The 25,910-nt window shown below is 45.3% G+C and overlaps 1 protein-coding gene and 1 long non-coding RNA gene across 9 annotated transcripts in view; one reads left to right on the forward strand and one right to left on the reverse strand.

The window, feature by feature from the left end:
- Nucleotides 1–4,168, forward strand: part of PLEKHA1 (pleckstrin homology domain containing A1) — a 58,109-nt gene extending 53,941 nt beyond the window's left edge. For 3 of the 8 annotated variants that reach the window (XM_045439738.1, XM_045439741.1, XM_045439744.1), the window contains one exon: nt 1,697–4,168. In XM_045439738.1, the coding sequence (XP_045295694.1) occupies nt 1,697–2,011 (315 nt within the window). In that variant the 3' untranslated portion in view covers nt 2,012–4,168. Of the gene's footprint in view, nt 1–339; nt 411–1,696 lie in introns of all 8 variants that reach the window. The other 5 variants (XR_006701844.1, XR_006701843.1, XM_045439742.1 and 2 more) reach the window with 5 other exon arrangements.
- A 1,233-nt stretch (nt 4,169–5,401) lies between these two features.
- On the reverse strand, nt 5,402–18,977 carry LOC123577441. Its single transcript, XR_006701845.1, has 3 exons — nt 17,781–18,977; nt 17,554–17,623; nt 5,402–6,456 (listed from the first exon to the last, which is right to left on the reverse strand). It is a non-coding gene; the product is annotated as an uncharacterized LOC123577441 (long non-coding RNA).
- Nucleotides 18,978–25,910: the final 6,933 nt, after the last annotated feature.

Genomic DNA, 25,910 nt, shown 5'->3' on the forward strand with positions numbered 1-25,910 from the left:
AGTGATAAACTACAGATCGGTAAAAACAAATCCATGTTTGTCATTTCTTAAATGAGTCTCCTTATATCCTTTCTGGAATATCTTAGAAGTCACTTTCACACCTGTTAATTTTGTAACTGCCTGTGTTTTATGTGACCTTTTCAGCAGCCCAATATGAGACTCTCTGCAAAAACACTGTCTGTGGGGAAACAGGGAAACTTGGAGAAGGGCACTTGTGTTTCGTGCTTTGTGGTGGGGGCGAAGTGGACTCTCTAGCTGTAACTGTCGGCAGAACTTTCTCTTTTCCTCCCTCTCCTCAGTATAGGTTAACTCTAATCTTAGCTTTGCACTGTGTTCCAGATGCGGCAGGCCAGAAGGCTGTCGAATCCTTGTATACAGAGGTATACATCAAGAACTGGTGAATGCAGCACGTATGTGGGCTCTCACGCAAACGTGCCTTCTTACTAGAGGGCCCGGACTTACTCACTACTCACAACTGATCGTAGAAAGTTGAGTTAACCAAACTGCCTTTTGCAGTTATCGTAACTGACTTTGTCAACACTAACGCAAACTATTTCCCTCTGGTCATCCGGTTGGATACGTATATTTAAACAACAACGAGAAAAGATAAATCATGAAAGAGCAATAGAACCTTACTAATTGAACAAGTCGCATTAAGCTGTCCTAAAAATTAATTTACCGAATTGCCACAAGTTTCAACTTCTGTATTTTATGTATTTTGAGATTTTTGATGCTACACCACTGCACTGCACCCTTGTTCTAATAATCTATGCAAACTCATGCACGCTTATGCATTGGATAAATTCCACGTTACTGTAGTTTGCATGGCATTTTCAATCTCAGGCGAAATTTAGCCAGCTCGTGAGAATCTAGAGTGTTTTGTGAACTTGTAGCACTTTGTTTTCAAAGCCACGAGTGTCATACATGAGCACAGCACACCGGGAACTACATGGCAATGCATTTGGAACGGTCCTATTTAAGGATATCTTAAGTTAGAAGCGAGTGGGAATTAAGAGTCACAACTGACCATTATTTCGCCACAGATTTAATGAATGATTAAATATGTACCCTTTGCTGCCATTAAAATCTCAGGCCATGAGAATCAAGGACGTGTTCAAAACTGAATAAATACAGTTAAGAGGAAGTGGAAAGGCGGCACAATTATCCGCTGCCATGAAACTCAGGGCAGAAAAACGAAGGTTGGTCAGACTGCCAGACAGAACCGTAGGCTTGAAAAATAGTGAGTTCTGCTTATTGAAAAAATAGGGCCTTTCATTTTTATATCCTGCATTTTTATTTTTTATCTTTCTAAAATACGTGGGACGATCCCTAGTGTTGATCGAGAGACTAGAACACACTCTTACGTGACCCGACGCCACAGGGCCCTCTCACACACCCGCTCAGCTGCGGCTGCAGCGCCACATTCCGGTGCAGGCTGACCGAGGCTTCGAGTGGCAGAGCTTTGGTGACAGGACTGGTTTCTTAGTGGAAATGGTTGTGGACTGTCCTTGCTTTAACCTCACTCCTAAAAATGCATTGCTTTGGGAAGGAACGTGCACACGTTTGCTGCATGGCTCATGCTTCTGCTCCGTGTGTGTGTGTGTTTTGTTTGTTTTTCAGAGAGTAAAGTCTCACGCTGAGTTACTAACTCCGTCGTTAATGTTTGACTGTGTCTGACGGCCTGTCCTCTTTCCAGGAGCATCCCAGCTGTCCTCCAGACCCCAAGCACGCTTTCCGCTCTGCCAGCGCCGCAGCCGCCGCCTCCCTTTGCACGGCCTCTCGCAGCAACTCTTTGGTCTCAAGCTTTACCGTGGAGAAGCGAGGATTTTACGAATCTCTTGCCAAGGTCAAGCCAGGGAACTTCAAGGTCCAGACTGTCTCTCCAAGAGAACCAGCTTCCAAAGTGACTGAACGCGCTCCGCTCAAACCTCCAAGTAAAACTGGCCCTCAGGATAAAGATTGTGACCCGGTGGACTTGGATGATGCAAGCCTTCCGGTCAGTGACGTGTAAGACGAAGCACGCGCCCCCCCCCCCGCCCCCTCCTCCTCCCCAGCCCCTGTTTCCTCTCACGAGGCTTCTAGCCAAAGATGATAAAGGGTGAAATGGTTTTTAATACATAGATTATACTGCCTCTTAGATGTACTCTTCATAAGCTGGTAAACCAAGGATCTCGGGAGTGGCCAAACGAAATGTAATTTCCTTAAAACAAAACAAAACAAAACACAACGAACGAACGAAAGAAAAAAACCTAAGTGTTTCAGTATCAACTGTCTGAAGCTTCGTGTGCTCTCGCTTGGGTGATGAAAATGTGTGCGTGGTATTTTTTTTCCTAGGGAATTCGACAATTTAAATGTTTCACCACGTAAAACATTAAAAATGCTTATTAATTATTTTGGTTGTTTTTAAAATGCTACTTTGACTTCCTATTAGATGCTTGATATTTACACATTCTTACTGGTTAATATTATTGAATGAAATATGGTCAGACTAAGGTAACTGAAATCATGATGTCTGTGGTGCTGTAAAATTTATACTACGACGTGGACAGTTTGGAAATGATCACCACTTTTGATGCTCTGGTTATGAAGGTGAGTAGCAAGTTTTGCCGCAGAGATTATCACCGGACCGTTTAGCGAGGGTTGGAGGTTGCCCAGGGGGGTCGGAGGGGGGGGGGGGGAAACTAATTCAGACAACTGTATCTTGGACATGTGTTTGAAAAAGCTTAGGACCTTAAGCAATCATTGCTTTGTGAAATGGTGAAAATGACTTGGTGTGAAATTTCTGGGAGATCTGATTTTCTTATCAAGGTTTTATAAATAGTTCTTCTTTCTATATTTGGATCAGTGAAAGACTGTGAGTTTGTATGTGAAGACATAACTGCCCTTAGTCATGCCTCTCCTTTTGTCACTAATCACATTCAAGTGCCTGTGTCTTCTCATCTTGCTTGAGAACGTTGTCAGATGAACGTGCTCAAAAGTCCTATGTGATTGGTTTTAAACATTGAGATAAAATTAATTGTCACTAGCATAGTTTTTTGTGTTAAGTAAGATATCATCTTATGTTTGAGATGCCAGAATGCTTTTATTCTACTGCCTGTGCAATATTCGTGTTTTAAAACACACATTTGAGTATACATTTAATCACGGGGACGTCATCAGTGTAAGCACCGCTCTGAGAAATCCTTAGTTTCAAGTGTTGAATAATAGACGAGTTTGAGGTATCGTCTTTATGGTTGATTCTTAAATGTTTGCTTTAAGAAAATAGTCTTGAATCTCACATGCTGCTGTTTTTATGATACTTTGCCATCTTACTGTGCCGTTTTGTTTTGGAATTCATACGTGTCACTGCTTCCCCTTTTCATTTTCTAAGATGACTCTTGTTTGAGAAAGAGAGGGAGAGATTTCCTGCTCCAGCAGTGGGGTCCAGAGTTTACTATTTATTGCATTGGAATTGTCATAGAATCAGTTTAAAAATCCAAAAGCGTCAAGTGTGCCACTCAACTTTTTTTATTCATAAGCTAATATTTCGAAAAGGCACATTTCGATTGTTTCCTTTTTTGCAGCTATATTCGAAAATGGTAGAATGGAAAGGTTTTAAGTAGTTGTCACTTTTTCTGATGATATGCCCATTTCAGTGGCTCTTTTGAAGGTTACTCTTTCATGAACATACCTAAGAAATCTTGTGTAGACAGTTTGCAATATTCAGGAGCCTAACGCTTTTTTCTTTGGTACAGCTTCTACGTTGCATGTTTATTTTAGCATATTTTGGTATTGGTAATTTGATATATTTCATAGTGGCAAAATATTAGCTCTATTTTGGGACTTTTTATAGAACTACCCCTCATATTCAGTAGCGTAGGAAAATGTTCTTGTGATTGTCAGGGTCTCCTAATATTTATCTCAATACTTTTATAATTCTATGAAAATTATTTAATTATTTTAAAACTTATACTTTTCTTGTAAATATGTCACCTCTGAATTGTCAGAAAATTACTTTGAATACCTTAATATTTGCTGCATTTTTTTTTTCTGTATATAGAACACGTCTTCTTTCAGAATGGGAATATACACGTGCTTCCCAGTGTTTACTTTTACGTCTGCTACTTTATAATGTCAAACTGGTATGAACACTGTAATGATTTGAAAATAAACTTCAAATTCTAACTTACTTCTCGTTCAGTTTGGTTCAGTTTCTGATGTGAACAGGCAACCAGAACTAGTACAAAATCCGTTTGGTTAGTTGACTTGAATTTCCATGTTTAAGGACGGAGTAACTATTTGGTGGCCTTTGGAAGGCACAGCTGGAACGAAAGTTGCACGAGAAAAGATGATTGTTTTTGGGAAAAAGAGCTTGATTATTTTGCTTACCTCAAACAAAAGAAAAACACGTTCTCAAAAGCAGTACTAGATATGTTGGCTTCAGAGCATAGTTTGAATCGTCCAAGCTGCTTTTGCAGCGCGTGGTTATCGGTTAGACTGGACCCGGCCTGAGCGAGGCTGGGTGCAGAGGGCATTTTGATCCCCAGACGGGCCGTTGACATGTACTCATGAAACTGCTTGTCGGGCGTTAAAGGCTGCTTTTTGCAGACCCGCTGTTGGTAACAAATCGTCCGTGTCTGCTCCTGGATCCAGCATCTAATAGCGATGGAATTGGAGAAAGTCTGTCTTAGTAATTCTTGTTAACTGGTGCAATTTAATTTTCTTTCCCTGAAAAGATTTTACATGTTTTTATTTTTAAAAAGCCCAAAACGAGAAAGTTCGAAACTTCGTGGCTTTCACAGAAAATGAGATTCCTTTCTCAGCTTTTCTCTTACCCTAGTTGCTGTTCAGAAGTCTTCAAGTCGTTCCCATACCTTTGTCAAAACGTTAACAGTTGGCGAGGCAGGAGATACTTGTATTAAAAAGTGCAGCGATTGGGGCGCCTGGGTGGCGCAGTCGGTTAAGCGTCCGACTTCAGCCAGGTCACGATCTCGCGGTCTGTGAGTTCGAGCCCCGCGTCGGGCTCTGGGCTGATGGCTCAGAGCCTGGAGCCTGTTTCCGATTCTGTGTCTCCCTCTCTCTCTGCCCCTCCCCCGTTCATGCTCTGTCTCTCTCTGTCCCAAAAATAAATAAACGTTGAAAAAAAAAAATTTTTTTTAAATAAAAAAAAAAAAAAAAAAGTGCAGCGATAGAACAGCTTCACACCAGACTGGGTAAGAATCTTCCTGGTCTCTGGACGGGTTTGCCAGTCTACACAGGACATGATGAAAATACACGTAGTTAGATGGCTTTGTATTTTCCATTTGCCACCTTCCATGTTATGCAGACCCAAAATTGATTATTTTATATGTTGTTTATTTTTTAATGATTTATGAAAATTGTACTTTTTCAAATCTCATCTAAGACTTATTGAAAATATTACTGAATTGGGGTTAGCGTTTACAGTTTTGATTGGTAAAACCTTAGTATTCCGTTTTCATGATGTTTAAAGTGACAGTCCCTTACCGTGGTCTAGGGATGTGGGAACAGTGCCACCTTCTGGTTAGGTCATTGCTAAATTTAAAATAAAGTAATTTGTAGTCTGTTTGACTTTGTCTATTTCACTCATCATAGAAGTTAGAAAAGAAATGTAATTGCATAGGATAGTTTTGAAATTACAATTTAAGTTAACATTTGCAAAAGACCAATTAAACTTTCTATTTGGAGATAATTACAAATTCACATGTAGTTGTTAAGGAATAATACAGAGTTCTTGGATATCCTTTATTCAGTTTTCCCCAGTGATAACATACTGAAACACTATAGTAAAATATTATAACCAGGATTTTGACCCAAATTCAGTCAAGATACAAAACAAGGATCCCTTCTTACTGCCGTTATAGTCACACTCGCCTCCCATTTTTCAGGTTTGGAAGTACACTTAGTCATATTAGATTTAAAATCCAATTATTTTGGTAACAAGGTTTGGGCTCTTAACTAGTATGGTATTACTGTCTCCGTAGAAGTCTTGAAAACTATTCTTTGCTTAATTGTACTATCTCCAGATTATTAAATTAGTTGACTTTTCATTAAATCTATTTTTAACATTTCCCAGAACCATAGTATTTCAAATGTTAGAAATTGGAAAATAATACTTTCTTTATACATTTAAAGTTAACATTGGAGAACCAATAGTACGTAAGTATCCTGATCGTAACCTCCCTGAGAGATGTTAAGCCTTGCCGTTTATATATATACTTAGTAAGATTACTAGAAGAAGGACTATTAAATAAAATAGTTTCCAGATGCCAAATTCTTGCATTGGAACTAGTTGTGGAGACTGGTTATAATCACTTGTAGGGTAGGAGTGAGGTGTTCTTCCATGTGAAGGAGCTTTTGACCTTCTAGTGTAAGATCTCGGGTCAAATCGGTGTCTTCGGTGTATGATATGCCCACGACAGGGATCTTGGAAGATGACGAAGACCATCCACAAGGAATCTGCGGAAAGAAATATACGGTACGTGATCAAATCAAGCGTGGAAAACCACACGTGGAGAGACCGAGGTGGTCAGTGAGTGACTGAGCGGGTGACAGAAGCTTTGTGCCAGAGGGGCCCTCCAAAGGTCCCAGAAGAGGAGAAGGTACCCAGTGAGTAAAAACTAGGTGACATGACAATACATTTGCAGATGTTGATTTGGAATTTGAAGGGTCCAAAATGGTGCAAAAACTTAAATCTTCACTTACAGGCTCGTTGCCTCTTTCTCCCTTTCAAACTACAATACTTGTACCAGTCACACTAGTTTTCGTCAGCAGTGTGGTTGGCCCGGCGAGAGGTTGACGGGGAAGGAGTGGATGGGAAATGTGGAGAACTTTCTATGATTTAGAAGATTACTGTGTCAAAGCCCGTTTTGGCCTCTGCCTTTGCTGCCTTCGTAATGGGAACATCTATTGCCCGTGGAACCTTATTTACTGTTTCCAAATAGGGGCTGTTAGTCCCAGTGACCTGCGTTCCTTTGTGACTTTCACTTTTTACCTCATGTTCACTGTCTCAGTTCATGTCACTGCTCGTGTTGTCCTTTCTCCTCCCACTCTGGCCTGTCTAAAGAGAGTTGAGATTATTACTCTATAGAGTTGGTGCTATACTTAGGGTCCCCTCTGGACCCCTTTTGGGAGGGTGTATCTGACGACTTCCTCATTTCCTTTAGAAAATTGATGTGCTTAGGTTGTCTGTCTCTTCTAGAACCAGTTCTGTTAAATCATATACCTTGAAAATTACATCCCAAGTTTTCAAATGTATTTGCATGGAGTTGAGCAAAGTATATGGTGCAAGAACTCCTTTTGTCTTCAACTCAAAATATATGAACAAATGTGAAGACGTTGTTTATGTGGCAGATGATGATATCCTCTGTATTTTACCTGGCGCCGAGGTGGTTACAAACACAAACGTGGACACCAAAATAAAGTGGTAGTATTCAGGTATAAGGAGGCCATGTAAGTCCAGCTTATGAGTCTTTTAAAAATTAAAATTCAAGTGTGAAATGCATTATTTCTCATAAAGCACCTGTGATCCCTGGAGAACAAGTCTGAGTTCCCCGTTTATGAAACACTCTTCTTGTGAAGCAGTGTTTAAACTTAGCTTAATTTCAGGGCCCTCCCACCTTCTCACATGTTGCTGCTGCTTTTTTTTGTTTTGTTTTGTTTTTTAATGTTTATTTTTGAGAGAGACAGAGAGACCATGAGTAGAGGAGGGGCAGAGAGAGAGGGAGACACAGAATCCGAAGCAGGCTGCAGGCTCCGAGCTGACAGCACAGAGCCTGATGAGGGGCTCAAACCCATGAACCATGGGACCATGACCTGAGCCGAAGTTGGAAGCTTAGCCAACTGAGCCCCCCAGGCGCCCCTCACACGTCGCTTCTTGTATATCCCATGTTCCAGTTCAACCGAACCATTCTTCGTTTCCTGGTTTCCCCACCTCTCTGCCTTAATTCTTGCTGCCCCTCATTGGACGCCACTGTCCCGGTCATCTTTGCCTTGTGACTCCACTCGCCCTTCAGTTCTTGCTAAGATGCAGCTTTCTCCTTGAGGCGTTACACTTTCTCAACTTTCCCACAACATAAGCCAGGATGACCCCAAAATACCCGATTCCCTCTCCCTTCGTAAGCCAACATTCAACTCTGTTCATTGGAACTGGAATTCAATGTAAGCTTCTGCTCTCAAACTCTGGGCTGACTAAAGAGCTTTTCTCTCTCCCCTACAGTTCCTTTTAAAAACCAATGACTTCAAAATTTGGAAGAGATTAGAAAGTGGAAAGAGCCCAAATCGAGCTCTTTGTTGATTAGATTGGCCCAGAAGAGCAGTCAAGGAGACAGGAAGCAAAATTCAGACATGCTGGTAGGCCTGGCGGTTCTATAAAAGCCCTTCACCAATGCAGCGGCTTCAACAGTTGCCCACAGCTGTTGGGAAGGTCACGGGCCCCTTTCACACACTTGCACGTTCAATTTACATTTGAGTAGAAGCCGCCTGACACGCCCCAGACAGAATAATAAAAGTAGAAAGCACCTGACAGTCCAGCGCTTGGTTCTGGGTGCACCTTCGTGCTCATTTACGTGCGTACACGGGCACACTTAACGAGTTTGGGACCATGTTCTACAGGCTTTTTTGTAGCCTTTTTTCCATGCCATAGGATATTGTGGACACCATCATCTGGCAATAAATATGGATCAACACTCCTACTTCTAGAGGCTTCAACCTTTGGTCTTGTGTGTTTCTGTGCAAAAGTCTCTACCTGTTCTGTTACTGGACCTTTTGATTGTTTCCAGCTATGCAATTCTTTAAAACAAATTGATTTTTAATGTTTATTTATTTTTGAGAGAGAGAGAGAGAGAGAGAGGAGAACGTGATTGGGGGGAGGGGCAGAGAAAGAGGGAGACACAGAATCTGAAGCAGGCTCCGGGCTCTGAGCTGTCAGCACAGAGCCCGACACAGGGCTTGAACTCACAGACCATGAGATCATGACCTGAGCCGAAGTCATTTGCTCAACCCACTGAGCCATCCAGGTGCCCCCCCCACCCCCACCCCCGCAACTTTGCAATTCTAACAACACTGCAAGCTGCGTCTTTGCCTCCAGGGGCTGCGCGTCCCTCCACGCGGGTTTGTGGGACTTGTGGGTGTGCGACCTTCACATCTCTCGATATGGCCAAACCACCTTGTAGGAAGGGCGCATTCGTTCCCGCTCCCGCCGATAGTGCATGAGAGTGCCCATCTCCTCGCATCCTGGACAGCACTGGGTTTCATCATTTTGGGGCATTCTGACTGGAAAAAAGGGCGTCTTGTTGAGATCTTAATTTATGCTCGCTTGAAAACTGTTGGGAGTTCACTTTTTTAAATGTTAACTGACCACTTCCATTCGCCCTTTTTGTGGATGACTGTTTTTGTCCCTATCTATTTTTCTGAGTGCTGCTTGAATTTTTCCTGTTGCCAAGAATTCTGTGTGTCGGAACTACCAACCTTCGTCCTCTATTCATCTTCTATATTTAAATATCCTTGTTTACCACTTGTCTTTCATTTACGTGCGTCTGTTTATGAGTGTCTTTTTCTTTATGGATTTTGCCTTTGCTGTCATGCCTGGAGAGTAATTTTCCACACACATAGGAATCTATATACCTCCGACATCTCTCAATACATTTATTGTAACTTTTTACTCCTCAAAGCTGATTCCATCTGGAGTTAATTCTGGCAAATAGTAATAAGGAAAGATCTGATAGCCTCCATCAACCGACCCCAGTGCAGACGCTCAGCAGTGTCTCCGTGCTTTTAGTTTAAATCTATTTCTTGGGGAGTTTTAAAAATCTGTTTCTTCCCACTGATTTGAAATACTACTCGTATCAGTGTCTTAGCCAGAGTGGGCTGTTATTAACAGAATGCCATAGACTCGGTGGCTTAGAAACAGCAGAAATTTATGTCTCACAGTTCTGGAAGCTGGAAGGCTCGGACTGAGGCACCAACAGGTTTGGTGTCTGATGAAGGTCCGCTTCCTGGGTAAGAGATGACTGTCTTGTCACTGGGTCCTCACATGGCGGAGGGGGCAAGGGAGCTCTCAGGGGTCTGTCTTACAAGGGTGACAACGGTGCCTTCGTGACCTGTCACCTCCCGAAGGCCCTTCTCTCCTAGTACCATCACCTTGGGGGTTAGGTTTCAACACATTAATTGGAGGGGGCCACCCACCTTCAGTCTCTAGCACTCAGGCAGTAATTGTTTACATTGGAGTCCATTTCTGAACTTTCTAGAACACGGATATGACTATTTCTCTGCCAGGAGCATACAGCATTAGTAATTGCAGCTTACAATACATTTTAATATCAAAGATGTTTTTCTGTTCTATTTTTGAACCTCCAAATCCTCATTTTTGACTTCCAAAAAAAATCCCACTTTTTAAAAACCTGCAATTAGGTTAAATTTATAACATCGTCAGGGTGCTTGTTCCTGTGACAGCAGAGACGAAACTCCGGGTCTCTGCCATGTTTGGTGGCTCTGTGGACAGGTGGTTCTCCCGACTCGGGCCCTTCCTGGGAGCGTTTGCATTTGTGGGGAGGGGATGTGCAGAGAAGACGCTGTGTGCCTGAAGGCAGTGGAGACTCTGGGTCCTCTGAACACAGCTGCGTTGTGGAGCTAGGAGTGACTAGAAGGACCACGGAGGCAGGGTGGGCATAGAGAAGGGTGTTCTCCCCATTTCTGTGGGATGTGGTGTGGACACAGGCTGGAGAGCTGACATCTCAGCCCTCCCATTGGTCACTCCAGGTCGGGGGTGGTGCTGGGACTGGCTTGTAAGTCAACTGCTGACTGTGGGGGAATTTTGCACGCTTGTTGTCACACACACCCATGATTAAGATTAGACTATCAAAACCTACCGTCAAATAAGTTACATCAGGGTAACTGGGTGGCTCAGTCGGTTAAGCGTCCGACTCTTGATTTGGGCTCAGGTCATGATCCAGAGACCATCCAGAGATCTCACCATGGTCTGGTGAGATCCAGCTCCGTGTCGGGCTCTGTGCTGAGTATGGAGCCTGCTTGGGATTCTCTCTCCCTCTCTCGATAAACATTTAAAAAATAAAAAATAAATAAGTTTCATCCGGAAGAAAGGTACTAAGTGCAAGTCCTCACATCCTGGTTATTTTACTGAACCTTATTATTATCTGTACCCTGGCAGTTATTCACGCTGTGTACCTGCAAGGCTGAAACACTACATAATGCTGTGCTCGGTGCCTCTCTCCCTGCTCTGAATTCAGCAACGCCATACTGGTAACTGGCCACAGTGGGAATGTTTACCCTGGAAACTGGCAGGTGCTACAATGGAGGGCTTGACTTACTCTTCTGTTGATCGTCTAGGCGAGGGGTTGGCACCTCTTCTTGTCAAGGGCAAGATAGTAAATGTTTTAGGCTTTGCAGGCCATAGGCCTCTGTCACAACTACTCACTCTGCCATTGCACAGGGAAAGCAGCCACAGACGACACAGAATTAAGTCAGGCAGTGTTCCAATACAACTTTATTTGTGGAACTTGTGCCACTTGAATTTCTTTTTTTTTTTTAATTTTTTTTCAACGTTTATTTATTTTTTTGGGACAGAGAGAGACAGAGCATGAACGGGGGAGGGGCAGAGAGAGAGGGAGACACAGAATCGGAAACAGGCTCCAGGCTCTGAGCCATCAGCCCAGAGCCCGACGCGGGGCTCGAACTCACGGACCGCGAGATCGTGAGCTGGCTGAAGTGTGCCACTTGAATTTCATATAATTTTCTGGTGCCACGAAATACGATTCTTTTTGATTTTTTTCAGCCATTCAAGAATGTAAAAGCTATTGTTAGTTTGCAGGTTGTAGGAAACCAGGAGATGGACTGATTTGGCCTGCGGGCCAGTTTGCTAACCCCTGGTTGATAATTAAGAAAGCATTCTGGGGGTGCCTGGGTGGCTCAGTCGGTTGAGCGTCCGACTTCGGCTCAGGTCATGATCTCGGGGTTTGCGAGTTTGAGCCCCGCATCGGGCTCTGTGCTGACAGCTCAGAGCCTGGAGCCCGCTTCGGATTCTGTGTCTTCTCTCTCTGCCCCTCTCCTGCTCATGCTCTGTCTCCCTCTGCCTCTTAATAATAAATAAACGTTTAAAAAAAATTAAAAAAAAAAAGCATTCTGTGAAAACCAGTTGCCTATATGGAATTCACAATAAAGAGTATTGTACATTGTATTACTATTTGTAAATCGTGCTATATATCCCTCAAATCAGTAAAATTTATAGTAAATTTTCCCCCCCAAAGAACTCGTGGTTAATACTGAATTGCACTGAACATCTAGTGCTTGGCACCCTTGTTTTAGTCCAGATATTAATAGGATTGTCTCTGGTGTTTTATTATTATATATGACGCTGGCTGTTGACTTAAGGTATTCTTCATCACGTTAAAGAAGTTCCTTATTTTTTAGACACCAAAAAAAAAAAAAAATCCTCTCAGGAATGGATATGGAATTTCATGAGATACTTTTTGGGATTTGGGATGGTATGAAAAATTATATTAACGCAATTCGGAATAACACAGCATTCTTGCATGCTTGTTCCATTCTTTAATGCAGTGCAGAATGATTTGCTTGTTTTTAGTGGCCCCATACCTGTACCCATAAGTAATATTGACTTGTATGTTTTTTTCAGGGGGAGAAGGGGTGCTTTCTTTTAGAAGTTTTAGTATCGGCGTGTGTCTGCTTTGTAAAATGAATTGGGAAGTTTTTCATTTCTCCCCCCCAACCTTCTCTCTCAAAGAAAATGAGATTATCTGTTTACTTAAAGTTCCCAGGAATTCAACCATGAAACCTGTTGGCCTCAAGAATTTTTTCAGAGGTGATTTTTATTTGTTTGTTTTGACAGACATTTCATTTGCTCCGTAGATGCTGGCTTATTTAAGATTTTTTAAAATTTTGTCTAAAAAGCAATTTGTAATTTCTTTAAAAAATATTTTTCAGTGTTTATTGCCTTTTTAAAAATATTTTATTTTGAAGTAATCGCTACACTCAAAGTGGGGCTCGAACGTAGAACCCTGAGGTCAAGAGTTTCACACTCTACCAACTGAGCCAGCCAGGCGCCCCTGATTTGTGATTTCTGAGAAAATTTCTATTCCATCCCTGTTTCCCCTGTTTCCCTACAATCTCTTCTCCCAGTTCAAATATGAGATTGTTCACTCACTGGGTGAAGACCTTTGATACTTTCCCATTGTTCTTCAGACAATGACTATATCCCATGGTCTACAAAGACCCTTCGTGGTCTAGTCCTAGCTTCTACTTCTCCTGCCTTGGGTACGGTGTCAGCGCTATAGGAGGCATCACATTCCCCTGCCTAGAGTAACGGGCAGCCCAGGAAGAGGAGCTAACAGATACATGCTGACAACTGCATTTCGTTCTGATTCTGGAAACTGTTCCATTTCAGCCTTCAAGGGGCCTTAATTGTTCTGGAATGTTTGCTGACGTAATAGAGCTTGGCTCCTGACGGCTTCTTGTCCTTAGGCTTAAAGGTAGAGCAGGCATTAATAAATGTTACAAAACGTCTTTGGTTGTGCTCAGCCAGTTTTTTTCCATCAGAAGAAAGACTGTGCTTGATTAAACGCTATCATCCTTTCCCAAGGGTTTCCCGGGGACAAGACATTTTGCCGCCAACTCTGGAGCGTAAGAAAGAAGAGGGATGGGGCGCCCGGGTGGCTCGGTCAGTTGGGTGTCTTGACGCTTGACTTCGGCTCCGGTCACGATCTCACAGTTGGTGAGTTCGAGCCCTGAGTCAGGCTCATCGCTGATAGTGCGAAGCCTGCTTGGGATTCTCTCTCTCCCTCTCTCTACCCGCCCCTCCCCCATTTGTGTGAGAGTTTGTGCTCTCGCACTCTCTCAAAATAAATAAATAAACATTCAAAAAAAGAAACATGAGGGAGGGAGACACACAGAAGTTACCCCTATTACACGGCAGACTGTCTCATGGAATGTACTAGGTTTTGCTGCTGCAGCAAATACCTCAGAGGCTTATAACCATACAGGCTTATTGATCCTGCTTCGTGTCCCCCACGGCTTGGCCACAGCTCTGCTCTTCACTGGGTGGCTCAGTCAGCGAAGCGTCTGACTTGAGTTCAGGGCATGATCTCGTGGTTCGCGGGTTCGAGCCCCGCATCGGGCAACCTCTATCTGGAAAATGGAGAAAGAGGGAAAATCACGGAAGAGGGAAAAGATACGCAGTCATGTAACCCCTCCTAAGACTTAAGTGACACATGCCATTAATGCCTGCATTTCGTTGGTCAGAGAAAATGATACGATCCAGCCTGACGTCAAAAGGGCAGCGAAGTATGAGGTTGAACCGTATAAGATTGCCACTTTAGTAAGTCAAAAAATGACCAAATATCAGCAACGTTATTTGATTCGACCTGCTATAATCCTCCTATTGGGAGGGCAAGGAATATTTGAATCTACCCCGTAGATGTACCAGCAAAGTTGCAAATAGTAAAAAAAAAATTGTCTTTTAAATTCAGATGAGGATATGCAAAGAATTAAAATTCAAAAATCCTGTATTTCACTTGAGTTGCACACATACAACCAACCCTTCCATGTCTCAATAAGGAACTTAAAATCTGCTGAGCCCTTGCAATGTGTCGGGTTCTATGAGAGATGGCAGGATAGAGGCATCTGTCCCCAGGGAGCTGACATTCTGGCTTCTGCCCCGGCATCTAGCACGGATGATATGTAGATAGGAGGCAGGGGCATGGGGAGCTGTGGCAACTTGTGGTCCTTCTTCTAAGCCCAGTGTTGTGGCCAAATTCATTTCTGTGCAGCCGCAGAACTCACGGTGGCTCCTTCAAGGGCGGCTGGAGAATCCCTAAGCTTGGCGCATGCCTCATGAGGTCAGGCCTACCAGGGTCTCCTCCTGCTGATTAACTCAAGGTTAGAGTGATTACTTTTAACATCTGCAAAATCCCTCTGTCTTTGGCATTTTTAAAAAAGTTTATTTATTTTGGGAGAGAGAGACAGAGAGAGCATGAGCGGGGGGGGGGGGGGGGGGGGGCAGAGAGAGAATCCCAAGCAGGCTCTGCACGTCAGCGCAGAGCCCCATGTGAGGCTTGAACTCATGAACCACAAGATCATGACCTGAGCCGAAATCAAGGGTCAGATGCTCAACCAACTGAGCCACCCAGGCGCCCCTGACTTTGGCATTTAATACAACCTAATTGCAGCAGCATATCCATGGTCCTACCTATATTTCAGGGGAGGGGATTTTCCAGGGGTGCATACCAGGGGCCGGAAAGCTTGGAGGTCACCCTAGAATTCCTCCTGCCTTGGGGTTGTTAGCCTTTTTAATTTTAGCAATTCTTGTAGGCGTGTGTCATTGTTTTACTCTGTATTTTCCTGACATCATTGGCTATTCGTAGATCATCTTTTGTGAAGTCTTTGTCTCATATTTTTTTTTTTTCTCTTCATTTGTCTTTCTTTTTGTGGAGTTGTATATTCCAAGTATGGGTCCTTGTTTAGATACAGTATTGTAAGTATCTTCTCCCAGTGGATGATTTTCATTTTGGATGAACAGAAATTACTTATTTTAATTACATCATACTTGTCAGGTTTTTAAATAGTTAGTGATTTCTGTGTCCTGTTTATGAAATCTCTGCCTACCCTGGGGTCGTAAAGATATTTTCCTGTCGGGAACCTTTCTCCTGAACTCTGCATTGTTTTTACTTTTCAAATTTAGGTCTATGATCCACTTTGAAAAATTTTAATTTTGACATGGGACCTAGCTCATTTTTCTTCCATATCAATAGCCAAATGGTTCAGTGCCATTTATTGAGAAGACCCTACATCAGTTATGCTTTTGTTAAATCAGGTTACTGCTTGATGTCTGAGTCTGATCTGGGCTCCCTCCTATTCCAGTGAGTTATATGTTTGTCTGTATGCCCGGACCAAACTGTCCTGATTGTTATATTTATTTTTAATTTTTAAGATTTTTTATTTTTATAATTTAAGAGATTTTTTGTTTACTTATTTATTTGCCTTTATTTATTTTGAGAGAGAAAGAAAGCATGAGCCAGGAGTGGCAGAGAGAGAGGGGGAGAGAAAGAATCCCAAGAAGGGGGCTCGAACTCACAAACCATGAGATCATGACCTGAGCCAAAGTCAGACGCTTAACTGACTAAGCCCCTGTCGTGATTAGTTTTAAATTACGCTGTGATGTTTAAACACCACCTTTAAAGGTATCCTGGGAGTCGTGACCTCTATAGCGTTCGCACGGCTATTTCCTTGTGCCAGGGAGCAGGGCACAGGCCGCTAGAAATGGGGACACAGAAAGGGGGAAGTAGGGAGTGAATAGGTCATGTCCAGACAGAGCTTCACTGAAGACTTCAAAAAGATGTACGGATGTCTTGGATTTAAAAACTCGAAAAAGCATCCTCGTTTTAAAATGTCAGAAAACATAGGGGCGCCTGGGTGGCTCAGTTGGTTGAGCGTCCCACTTGGGCTCAGGTTGCTCTCTCTGTTTGTGAGTTCAAGCCCCGAGTCGGGCTTTGCGCTGATAGAGCGGAGCCTCTCTCTCTCTGCCTCTCCCCACCTCCCTCAAAAATAAACGTTAACAAACTTTCTTTTAACGTCAGAAAATACAGATTTGGAACAATCTATAAATTTGGGGCGTTATTCAGGGCTCAGCACTCGTGCACACTCAACTGTTTGCTGGCTGTGTAAAAGGCAGGCATGGGCCGCGTCCACAAAGGATCAGGAGCAGGTGCTGAGCTCAGTGGTGGGACAGGGTGGGTTTGAAGGGCCTGAGGGACAAGGAGTGACCACAGGCAGGAGCATGGGCCAGTGTCGGGGGTCCTCAGACGGGGAGCTTCCGCTGCAGGGAGAGCATGCCCGGGAACTTGGCTTTCACTGATGGCAAAGGCCTCCGGCTTTCTGACCTTCTCTTCCTTTACTTTTGCCTATCTCCTCCAGAATGGCTGCTCGGTACAGAAAATATCACCAATCAGTCTCCACCCCCCCACCTCTTCACCCCTCCACCCCTCCACCCCTCCACCCAGAATTAGCCTCAGGCTTTGTTCTGCCCACGTTGGAGCCTGACAGTCAGTTTCTTAACAATCAGGGGCGGGGCGAGCCCCACACACACTTTTGTTTGTATCCTGCATTTCTTGCTTGGCGTATTAGCATCTCTCTGGGTCGCTACCGTGCTTCCTCTGGAATCTCAAACTAGGGAAGCTGGGCCATTAGTGAGGATTTCCTGAATCCCCTTTGAAGGATCAGGGTGGTTGGGCTGGGTCTTCCTGTAGCTGAGGGGTCGGGTTATCTCTCCCTCCCCTCTCTCCAGCCACAGGTCTTCAGGACGGGGAACGCTGGTGCGCCTTTCAGGCCTGATCTCTAAAGTGGCGGCTCTTCTTTTTTAAGCGACGGTGAAGTCATTTAATGACCGGGTGCCAGGAACTAGGCTAGGCCTGAGTGCCCAGACGCCGCCTACAAGAGGTGGAGGCCATCGGGAAAGAGGGACACAGGTCTCCACAATGCGAGGTGACAGGGCTTTAAGAAAGGATGGGGGGGGGGGCAGTGGAAAAGTACCTCGGCTGTGATTCATCGGGGATAATGCTCTGCTGGTGTCACGCCATCCAGGAGTGCCGACAGCTGACGGCTGGAGGACACATCAAAAATAGAACCAATTTTGGGCGAAATGGGTGAAGGGATTAAGAGATTCCAAAAAAATTAAAAAAAAAAAAAATAAGAGGAATCAGTTTAAGGGAAGAAAGTCGATGAAAATCAACACAAAATGTATTACTTCTGTGCCATACCTGGCCTCTGCTGCAAGCTGTCTGTTGAACTCAACAACCTGAGACCATTGTGGCTGGCACTGTCTGGTCCAATGGGCAAGTCAGGCTTCCCGTTCCAGACAACTCCCAGCCTGCTGGCGGAGGGCAATGCGGTGGCCCATCTGAACACAGACCGCTGATTAAACTACAGGCTGTGAATTAGACGAATAGAATTCCCAGAGTCGCGGAATTTTGGATCCCGGAGGACATCACCCTGGCTGTGAAACAACAGGATGGTTTAAAACACGTATTCATATAGCCCCAACACAGAGTAACGGTCCGCCTGTGGTTCCCAGCCTGACTGCTCCCTGGAGTCCCTGGGAGGGCTCTGAAAACTCAGCATCAGGGATGCTCAATCACACCCCCTAGAGGATTCGTTTCTAACAGTCCTATCGAGGTAGCATTCAAATACCAGACAACTCACCGTTTCAAAAGGTCCAGGCCAATGGTGTTTAGCGTGTTCCTAGGGGTGCAACCATCACAATTTTAAAACATTTTAATCACCTCAAAAAGAAGCCCCTTTCCTTTTGCTGTTACCTCTCTATCCCACCATCCTCCCCCCAGCCCTAAGCAACCACTAATCTATTTCCTGTCTCTGTAGATTTCCCAGATGTGGTCGACATTTCATTTCAAAGGAATCGTACGATATGCGGCCTTTTGTGACTGGTTTCTTTCATCTGGCAATAATGTACTCAGGGTTCATCTATTTTGTACCATGTGTCAGGATTCTACTCTTTCACGGCTGAGGACGATTCCATGGCATGGATACGGCACGCCGACTGGACATGTGGGGGTATTTCCACCTTTTGGCTGTTGTGAATAATGCTGCTACGAACATTCATGTACCAGCCTCTGTGTGGACATATGCTTTTGTCTCTCTTGGGTGCGTACCAAGGCATGGAATTGCTGGGCCACATGGTAACTCTGTGTTTAATTCTTCGAGGAACCCCTAGACTGGTTTTCAAAGTGGCTGCACCATTTTCCATTCCCATCAGCAGCATTGGAGGGTTCCCTTTTCTCAACATTTCTGCCTTCTCCCGTTATCATCTGATTTTTTTTTTATACAAGCCATTCTAGTGGGTGTGGTGTCTCCATGTGGTTTTGATCCGTTGATGACTAATGATGTTGAGCATCTTTTCGTTATTGGTGCCTCTAGAGGATTTTCTTTTATGTTTATTTATTTTGAGAGAGAGAGATCGCGCCCGCGTGTGCAACCGTGAGTGGGGGAGGCGCAGAGAGAGGTGGGGGGAGAGAGCCGCAAGCAAGCTTCGCGCTGTCAGTGCAGAGCCTGACTTGGGGCTCGATCTCACTGAGATCAAGACCTGAGCTGACACCAAGAGTCGGTCGCTTGGCCAACTGAGCCACCCAGGCGCCCCGGTGCCTCTAGAGTTTTTGATTCGATTGATCTGGGTGATTGATTTTGAAGAAACTTTTTTATTTTGAAATAATTTTTGGTTTAGATAAAAGTCGTAACAATCGTACAAAACTCTCATTTACCCTGCACCCAGCTTCCCAAACCCAGCTTCCCCACATGTCGATCACACTTGCTCATTCTGCACTCCTGAGACATTTAAGAGTGAGTTGTAGACAGGAAGGCCCTGTACCTCTAAATGCTTTAGTGTGTATTTTCTTTTCTTCTTTAATTTGTTATTATTATTTTTAATATTTATCTGTTTTTCAGAGAGAGAGAGACAGAGCACAAGTAAAGGAGAGGCAGAGAGAGAGGGAGACACAATACGAAGCAGGCTTCAGGCTCTGAGCTGTCAGCACAGAGCCCGACTTGGGGCTCGAACCCATGAACCGTGAGATCATGACCGGAGCCGAAGTCGAACGCTTAACTGACTAAGCCCCAGGCTTAGTCCAGGCACCCCATGTGTTTAAAAAAATTTTTTTAATGTTTATTTATTTTTGAGAGAGAGAAACCCGGGGAGGGGCACAGAGAGGGAGACACAGAATTGGAAGCAGGCTCCAGGCTCTGAGCTGTCAGCACAGAGCCTGACGCGGGGCTGGAACTCAAGAACCGTGAGACCATGACCTGAGCTGAAGTCGGACGCTTAACCGACTGAGCCATCCAGGGGACCCCCATGTATCTTTCTTAAAAAACAAAATTAGAAACCAACTTGCTCTTATGCAATCATAGTAAAATGATCAAGATCAGAAAATCGACACTGATTCAATACTACTATTTACTGAATTTGATCAAATTTTGCCAAATTCCAGGATGTCAGCATTTAAAAATTTTTTTTTTCAACGTTTATTTATTTTTGGGACAGAGAGAGACAGAGCATGAACGGGGGAGGGTCAGAGAGAGAGGGAGACACAGAATCGGAAACAGGCTCCAGGCTCTGAGCCATCAGCCCAGAGCCCGACGCAGGGCTCGAACTCACGGACCGCGAGATCGTGAGCTGGCTGAAGTCGGACGCTTAACCGACTGCGCCACCCAGGCGCCCCCAGGATGTCAGCATTTTAAAACAGCTCCACAGGTGATTTCAATAGACACCAGGGGCATCTGTCTCCTCCTTTTGTGGAGAAGGACCGTAGAAACGAGAATGCCCTCCCTGAGGTCACCGGCAACTTAGGGCAGGGTTTTTAGGGTGTCCAGCCCTTGAGGCATCTTTCTATGACTTAGGAAAAGAGGCCTTTCCTAGAGCTGAACCAGATGGGCAATTGCGTGGCGAGGGGACAGTGCCTTTGTTGTCGTGTCAGGCCTCTGTACCCTAGCACCAGGCACATTCTCTATGTAGGGCTGACGATAGCTGAGAAAGGGGAGGGGAGAGGCAGGGCTCCTGAGGGCCTGGGACTGTCAGTCTGTTCTGCATTGTGGGACACGTGCCCTTCATGTCTGCCCTTGGAGAGTCTGTACTTGACATTGAGTGGGAAGGAGAGGAGCTGGTTATAGGCTGAGGGGCAAACTGTTTCTTTGTTGTATTCCATGATCTGAGCTGCCAGAATCGGGAGTCTTCTCTCCTGCTAAAACCTGTCTCCAGACTCTCCCTCCTTCCACGCCCCCATCCCTCAAACCAGATTTCACCCTGGACCTGGTGGTCTTTCCAACCCACAAATCTGACCACATCCCTTTCCTGATTAAAACCACTAGCTGAAGCCAGAGTTCCTCCATATGCAATAAATGGGAAGAGCGGCTGTCTCTGCTGGGCCCTTCCCCGCCCCCTCGTCTCTAACTCCTACTCACTCGTAAGACTTACTCTGGCGTCTCTCTGCAGAAGCCCCTCTGAGGCTGGTTATCTGTTCCCGCAAATGATGCCATGCGTCTCTCCCACAATACGACCCAGCGTGCGTATGCGGAGATGTGTCAGTGGAGCAGGGATGGGTGGTGGACAAGGGACGGGAGGGGGACACACGTTATTTGCCTAGTGCCTTGTTACCCCAAGCGGAGTCTCCAGGCCAATGGGCATCACGTCACCTGAAACTCGTTAGCAATGCACATCCTCAGGCTCCGCCCCAGACCCACTGGATCAGAAATTCGGGGCGGAGCTCAGCCACCTGCCTGGCAGCCGGCCAGCCCTCCAGGTGTTCCTGATGCTGGCTCAGGCTTGAGAACCACTGGCCTCGCAGCCAGAATCAGGGGCAATTCAGCCCTTCCCTGGGTTCAAGTAATTCAAGGTGGATATTCTCCACGGCTGGGAAGTCAAGAATATCAACCAATATTTCCAGTGCACCTAGTATGGGCCGGACAAAGGACACAGGAAGATGCACTGGGTGGGAGAGTGGGAGCGGGTGGGGGAAACCCAAAGCCCGTAGAAGGCCACCTGGGTGGCCCCTCCAGCTGCTGGGCTGGGTTTGGAGTTACACTGATGGAAGCGGAGACCTCAGCCCTCAGGGACCTCTGGCCAAGGCTTCTAGAGTAGCCATTAGGTAAGGGGCACCACCTTTATATTCCCACGGCTTCACGTTTCTCATGGTCCCATTAGTATAGGGATTTCAAAGGAAACCACGTTTGGCTGTAAATGTAAGGAAGATAACAACGCAAGTCTGTAGAGAAAGAATCTGGGCCTTCTAGGTCACGTTCGTTTAAAATGTTGACCTCCAGGGGCACCTGGGTGGCTCAGTCGGTTAAGCGTCCAACTTTGGCTCAGGCCATGATCTCATGGTTCATGAGTTTGAGCCCCGCGTCGGGCTCTGTGCCGACAGCTCAGAGCCTGGAGCCTGCTTCAGATTCCGTGCCTCCTTCTGTTTCTGCCCCTCCCCTGCTTGTGCTCTCTGTCTCCCAAAAGTAAATAAACATTAAATTTTTTTTTAAATGTTGACATCCAAGCACCACCCTACTGATACATTCAGTGAATAGTTTTTAATACTTCTAGACCTTTGGCCCTTTGTGTGTAACTTAGTGCCTATATAACTAGATGATGAAATACTTCTAAGACTGAACACCCTCCTCCATTTAAAAACTTTTTTTTTTTTTTACGAGCACCTTTAAAATTCTGGTTCAGAATTTCTTTTATTCAAACTCAAACATTCTTGCCTAAAAGGCAGTCTGTTCTGTAAGTGACCTTGTTCTATTTTGATGCTGCTCCTAACAAAATTGACAAGTTGTCACTCATTGCACTTTGGCGGTTGCCTGTGGCTCTGTTTGAACTTGTGTCTGTCAGATATTCGGTCAATGAGAGTGGAAAAATCCAGTCATATGGCATGCATGCACTTTTAATTTCTTAGAGCAAATATGTTGGAAAGAGCCGATTAATGCAAACACAGACCATTGGTCTTCTGCAAATGACAGGGGACATGTTAGTGTAAATTAATGAAAGATCTGAATTATAGATGTTGAAGGCTTGAAAGGAAACACAGAACAGCAGGCAGGCCAGGGACTGGTTTCTACGGGTCCTCCTTTGATTAAGAGACATGAATGTTTGGTGATTTGGTATTAGAAATGCTAGTATTTCTTTTTTTTATTATTTTAGAGGGAGAGAGGGGGAGAGATTTCAGGAGAGAGGAGGAGGGACATGGGGGAGAGAGAGAGAGATAGAAAATCCTCTAGGACCCTCTCAAATCCCTTAGAATCATGACCTGGGCCGAAATCAAGAGTTGGAGGCTCAACTGACTGAGCCACCCAGACCCCCGAGAAATGCTAGTATTTCTAAAGTGCCTCTGAAGTTCTCAAACATATTTTAAACATCCTCGCCATTTGCATGATTTCTGAAGGAGGGGCTCGCGTGGAAGAGGTCATGCTGAAATGAATTGTCACAAAGCTATTGGAATCTCTCTACCTCTTATCTTACTGGGTTACGTTAACTGCATCTTCAGTGTAGTTCAAAGTGCTTCTTAACCTAGACTCTAATCATGTGTCTGTATTTAAAAATGTATGTTGCTGAATCCATTTTCTTTTTCAAGCCACTGGCCTTACTGCGGTAAGGTGATTCTGCCAAAACCCAGCTCCTTCAAAGCCCACTGGAGTTCCACATCAGCACCAGGGTAAAGCCCAAATTCCTTAGGAGGACAACAGGAGCCCTTCAGAACCTGGCCCTGCCCTCCAGCTGCCTCTCCTGACCACGGGGCCCCTTTCCTGCCAGACATACACTGGACAGCTTGGAATTTCCCCAACTGAGTGGACTCATAGGGTGCCCCGTGTGCTGCCTGCTCCTGTCCACCTGGTGACTTCCTCCCCATCCCTCGAGATGCAGCCCAGTTAGCATCTCTAAAGTCCTAATTCCTCCCCCTCATAGAGTTCCCTCCCATCACCCTGTGCTTGCCTTCTTATTGCTGTCTCCGGTGTGATAGGCACCAGTCTCATACCGCTAAGGGGGTGCCCTCGTGTGGTTACGCTCAAAGAATTGAAATGAAATACAAATAAACAGTCTCTTGGCTGCACTTGCCACATTAATAACGCTCAGCAGTTAGTTACACATAGTTAGTGGCTACCATCTTAGGTAGAGAACGTTTCCATCACTGCAGAAAATTCTAGACTTTGAGCTGCGTTTAATGCTGCATCTCCAGTGTCTAGCAGAGTGCCCAGCACTTGGCAGATGCTCAAGAAATTCCTCTAAGTGAAACTGAACCGATGTGGGACCATCTTCAGAGAGGCAGGAAGGAGCAGATGTGTCTTTTGTCAAAGGAGGTCATGACTTTCCGATGGACTTAATGGGAGCGTGCTTGGTTCTCAGACGGAAGGGAATCGAAACTGGCTCAGAGGTCACCTTTTACCTGGGCAGCCTGTCCCCAGCCAAGGCTGTTACTATGGAGAGGGCGGGACTAGATGCTAGGGGCAACTTGGGGATTCTGCCACCCTATAGCAGCAGAGAACAACCTGGCTTGAGGGGCACTTTGGGTGACAGCATGGAGCATTCTGGATGTCAGGTGAAGAAGTTTGGACTTTCTTTTACTAAGATTTCGAGCCCCTGAAAATGACTGAGTAGGGCAATTGCAAGATTGTAGGAAAAGTCAAAATGATTGCTACAGCTCCTTAGGCTTTAGGTCCTGTGGATTAGGAAAGGCAGTTCGAGTCCCCAACCATTCTGGGCCCTTCGTACTTTTGGGAGGCCCCCAAAGTGGGAGATCTTTCTCTTTGGGGGCAGCACAGACATGGTTGCTCTGTGCCAGTTCAGAAACCTCATTTCCTAATGGAGGCTTTGTCAGCCATGGTGTTTTATTTGTTCATTATTCATGAATAGACTTGACTCTGTTCAACATTAAGGCTTAATGGCTGCAAATTTGGGCCGCAGAGAAGATAGCAGGGCCTACGTAGCTTCCAAACGACTCCCTTTTCCCTGGAAAAATCTTCTCTAGGAATCCGTGCCAAGCCCCGGTGAGAAATGAGTTTTCATGATGTATTTGGAACACGTATCTTGTAAGAAACTGTCATTATACATGGCATCAGGGTGGGGAGAAAAAGAAAAGAAAGAGTAGTCCTTTCGGACCAAAAGCATTAGTTTTAGATCCGGAAATGCTAGGAGTAAGGGAATACCTGGTTTCAATTGTATTATTCCGTGTCCTTCAGCCCAGGCACACTCATGGGCACACGCAGGGGCACATACACACAGGACACCCTCCTGAGTGGACAGTGCAAAAAATCTCCATAATCCATCCAGTGGATCTTTAATTTCTCGAACTCAGAGTCGAAGGTCTTGGGCGAGGGCCCTCCTATGAGCTGTCTTCTCAGCGAGCCCCGTTAACGCAAGATCAGGTGAGTGAACTGTAGTCACACGGCGGGGGGGTGGGGGGGAGATGGTATGATGTGATCACGGTCTTTCCAGAACCTTGGGCATTGTCAGTTCTGCTTGTCGGGCGCTGTTCAGCCTTCCACTCCTTGGCTTGTGTTTCCCGATCACCGCCGTTGCGAACATCACTTCCGGGTTGTGAACCATTATAGGAGCGGTTTCCTTGCCACAAACACCCTTTTTTAGCCACTGGATGCGTAGTCACCCCCATTTTCCCGGTGAAGGTCTCGAGGTTCTTAAATAACTTGCCCAAAGTCACAGAATTAAGGGCCAGAAGCGGGACTTTGACTCCCAAACTCATCAGACGACACGGCTCCTGCCAGCTTCACTAGGTCACATTTAACTCACCCTGGCGAGGAGGAAGGGCATTGCAGGAGGAGGGAAGAGCATGGGCAGAGACACAAAGACTTTAAACAGGAGAAGGTATGTTCCAGAAAATGCAAGTTATTCAGCACTGGGGGAGTCAGGTGTGTGTGGCGGGGCAAAGGGGTGGAGAATGGAGTGAGGGGGAAGGGGTGATGGGGACTCATTGAAACTGGCAGGGACTTGGCCTCTGATAGGGAAAAGGCCAGGACCCATTCCCAGCATGCAGTTTTATTTTTAATCAGTTATTTCACTCCCGCAGCTTGGCTGGAGGGTGGAGGATGGGGTCCTGGCTGTATCACTCTTGTAGTGTGACCCTGGGGGAGTCACACTACCCTTTTTGGCTCTCAGTTTTCTCACTCATCTGCAAAGCGAGAGTATTGGACGAAAAGAAGTCACTACCGCAGGCCAAAGTTTATCGTATCTGCCCACTGGGCTGCAGTGGGGAGACGCTTTATTGGCTGATCCACTTTGCCAATTATTCCCCTCACCCCCCCCCTTCCCCTTTTTGGGTAATCACAGCTAGCCAGGCGCTCAGCACCCCTAATCAGAATGCTGTGGCCCTCTCCAGTATCCAGGG

Source organism: Leopardus geoffroyi, chromosome D2 (assembly GCF_018350155.1).
Source record: "Leopardus geoffroyi isolate Oge1 chromosome D2, O.geoffroyi_Oge1_pat1.0, whole genome shotgun sequence".
Taxonomy (NCBI): domain Eukaryota; kingdom Metazoa; phylum Chordata; class Mammalia; order Carnivora; family Felidae; genus Leopardus; species Leopardus geoffroyi.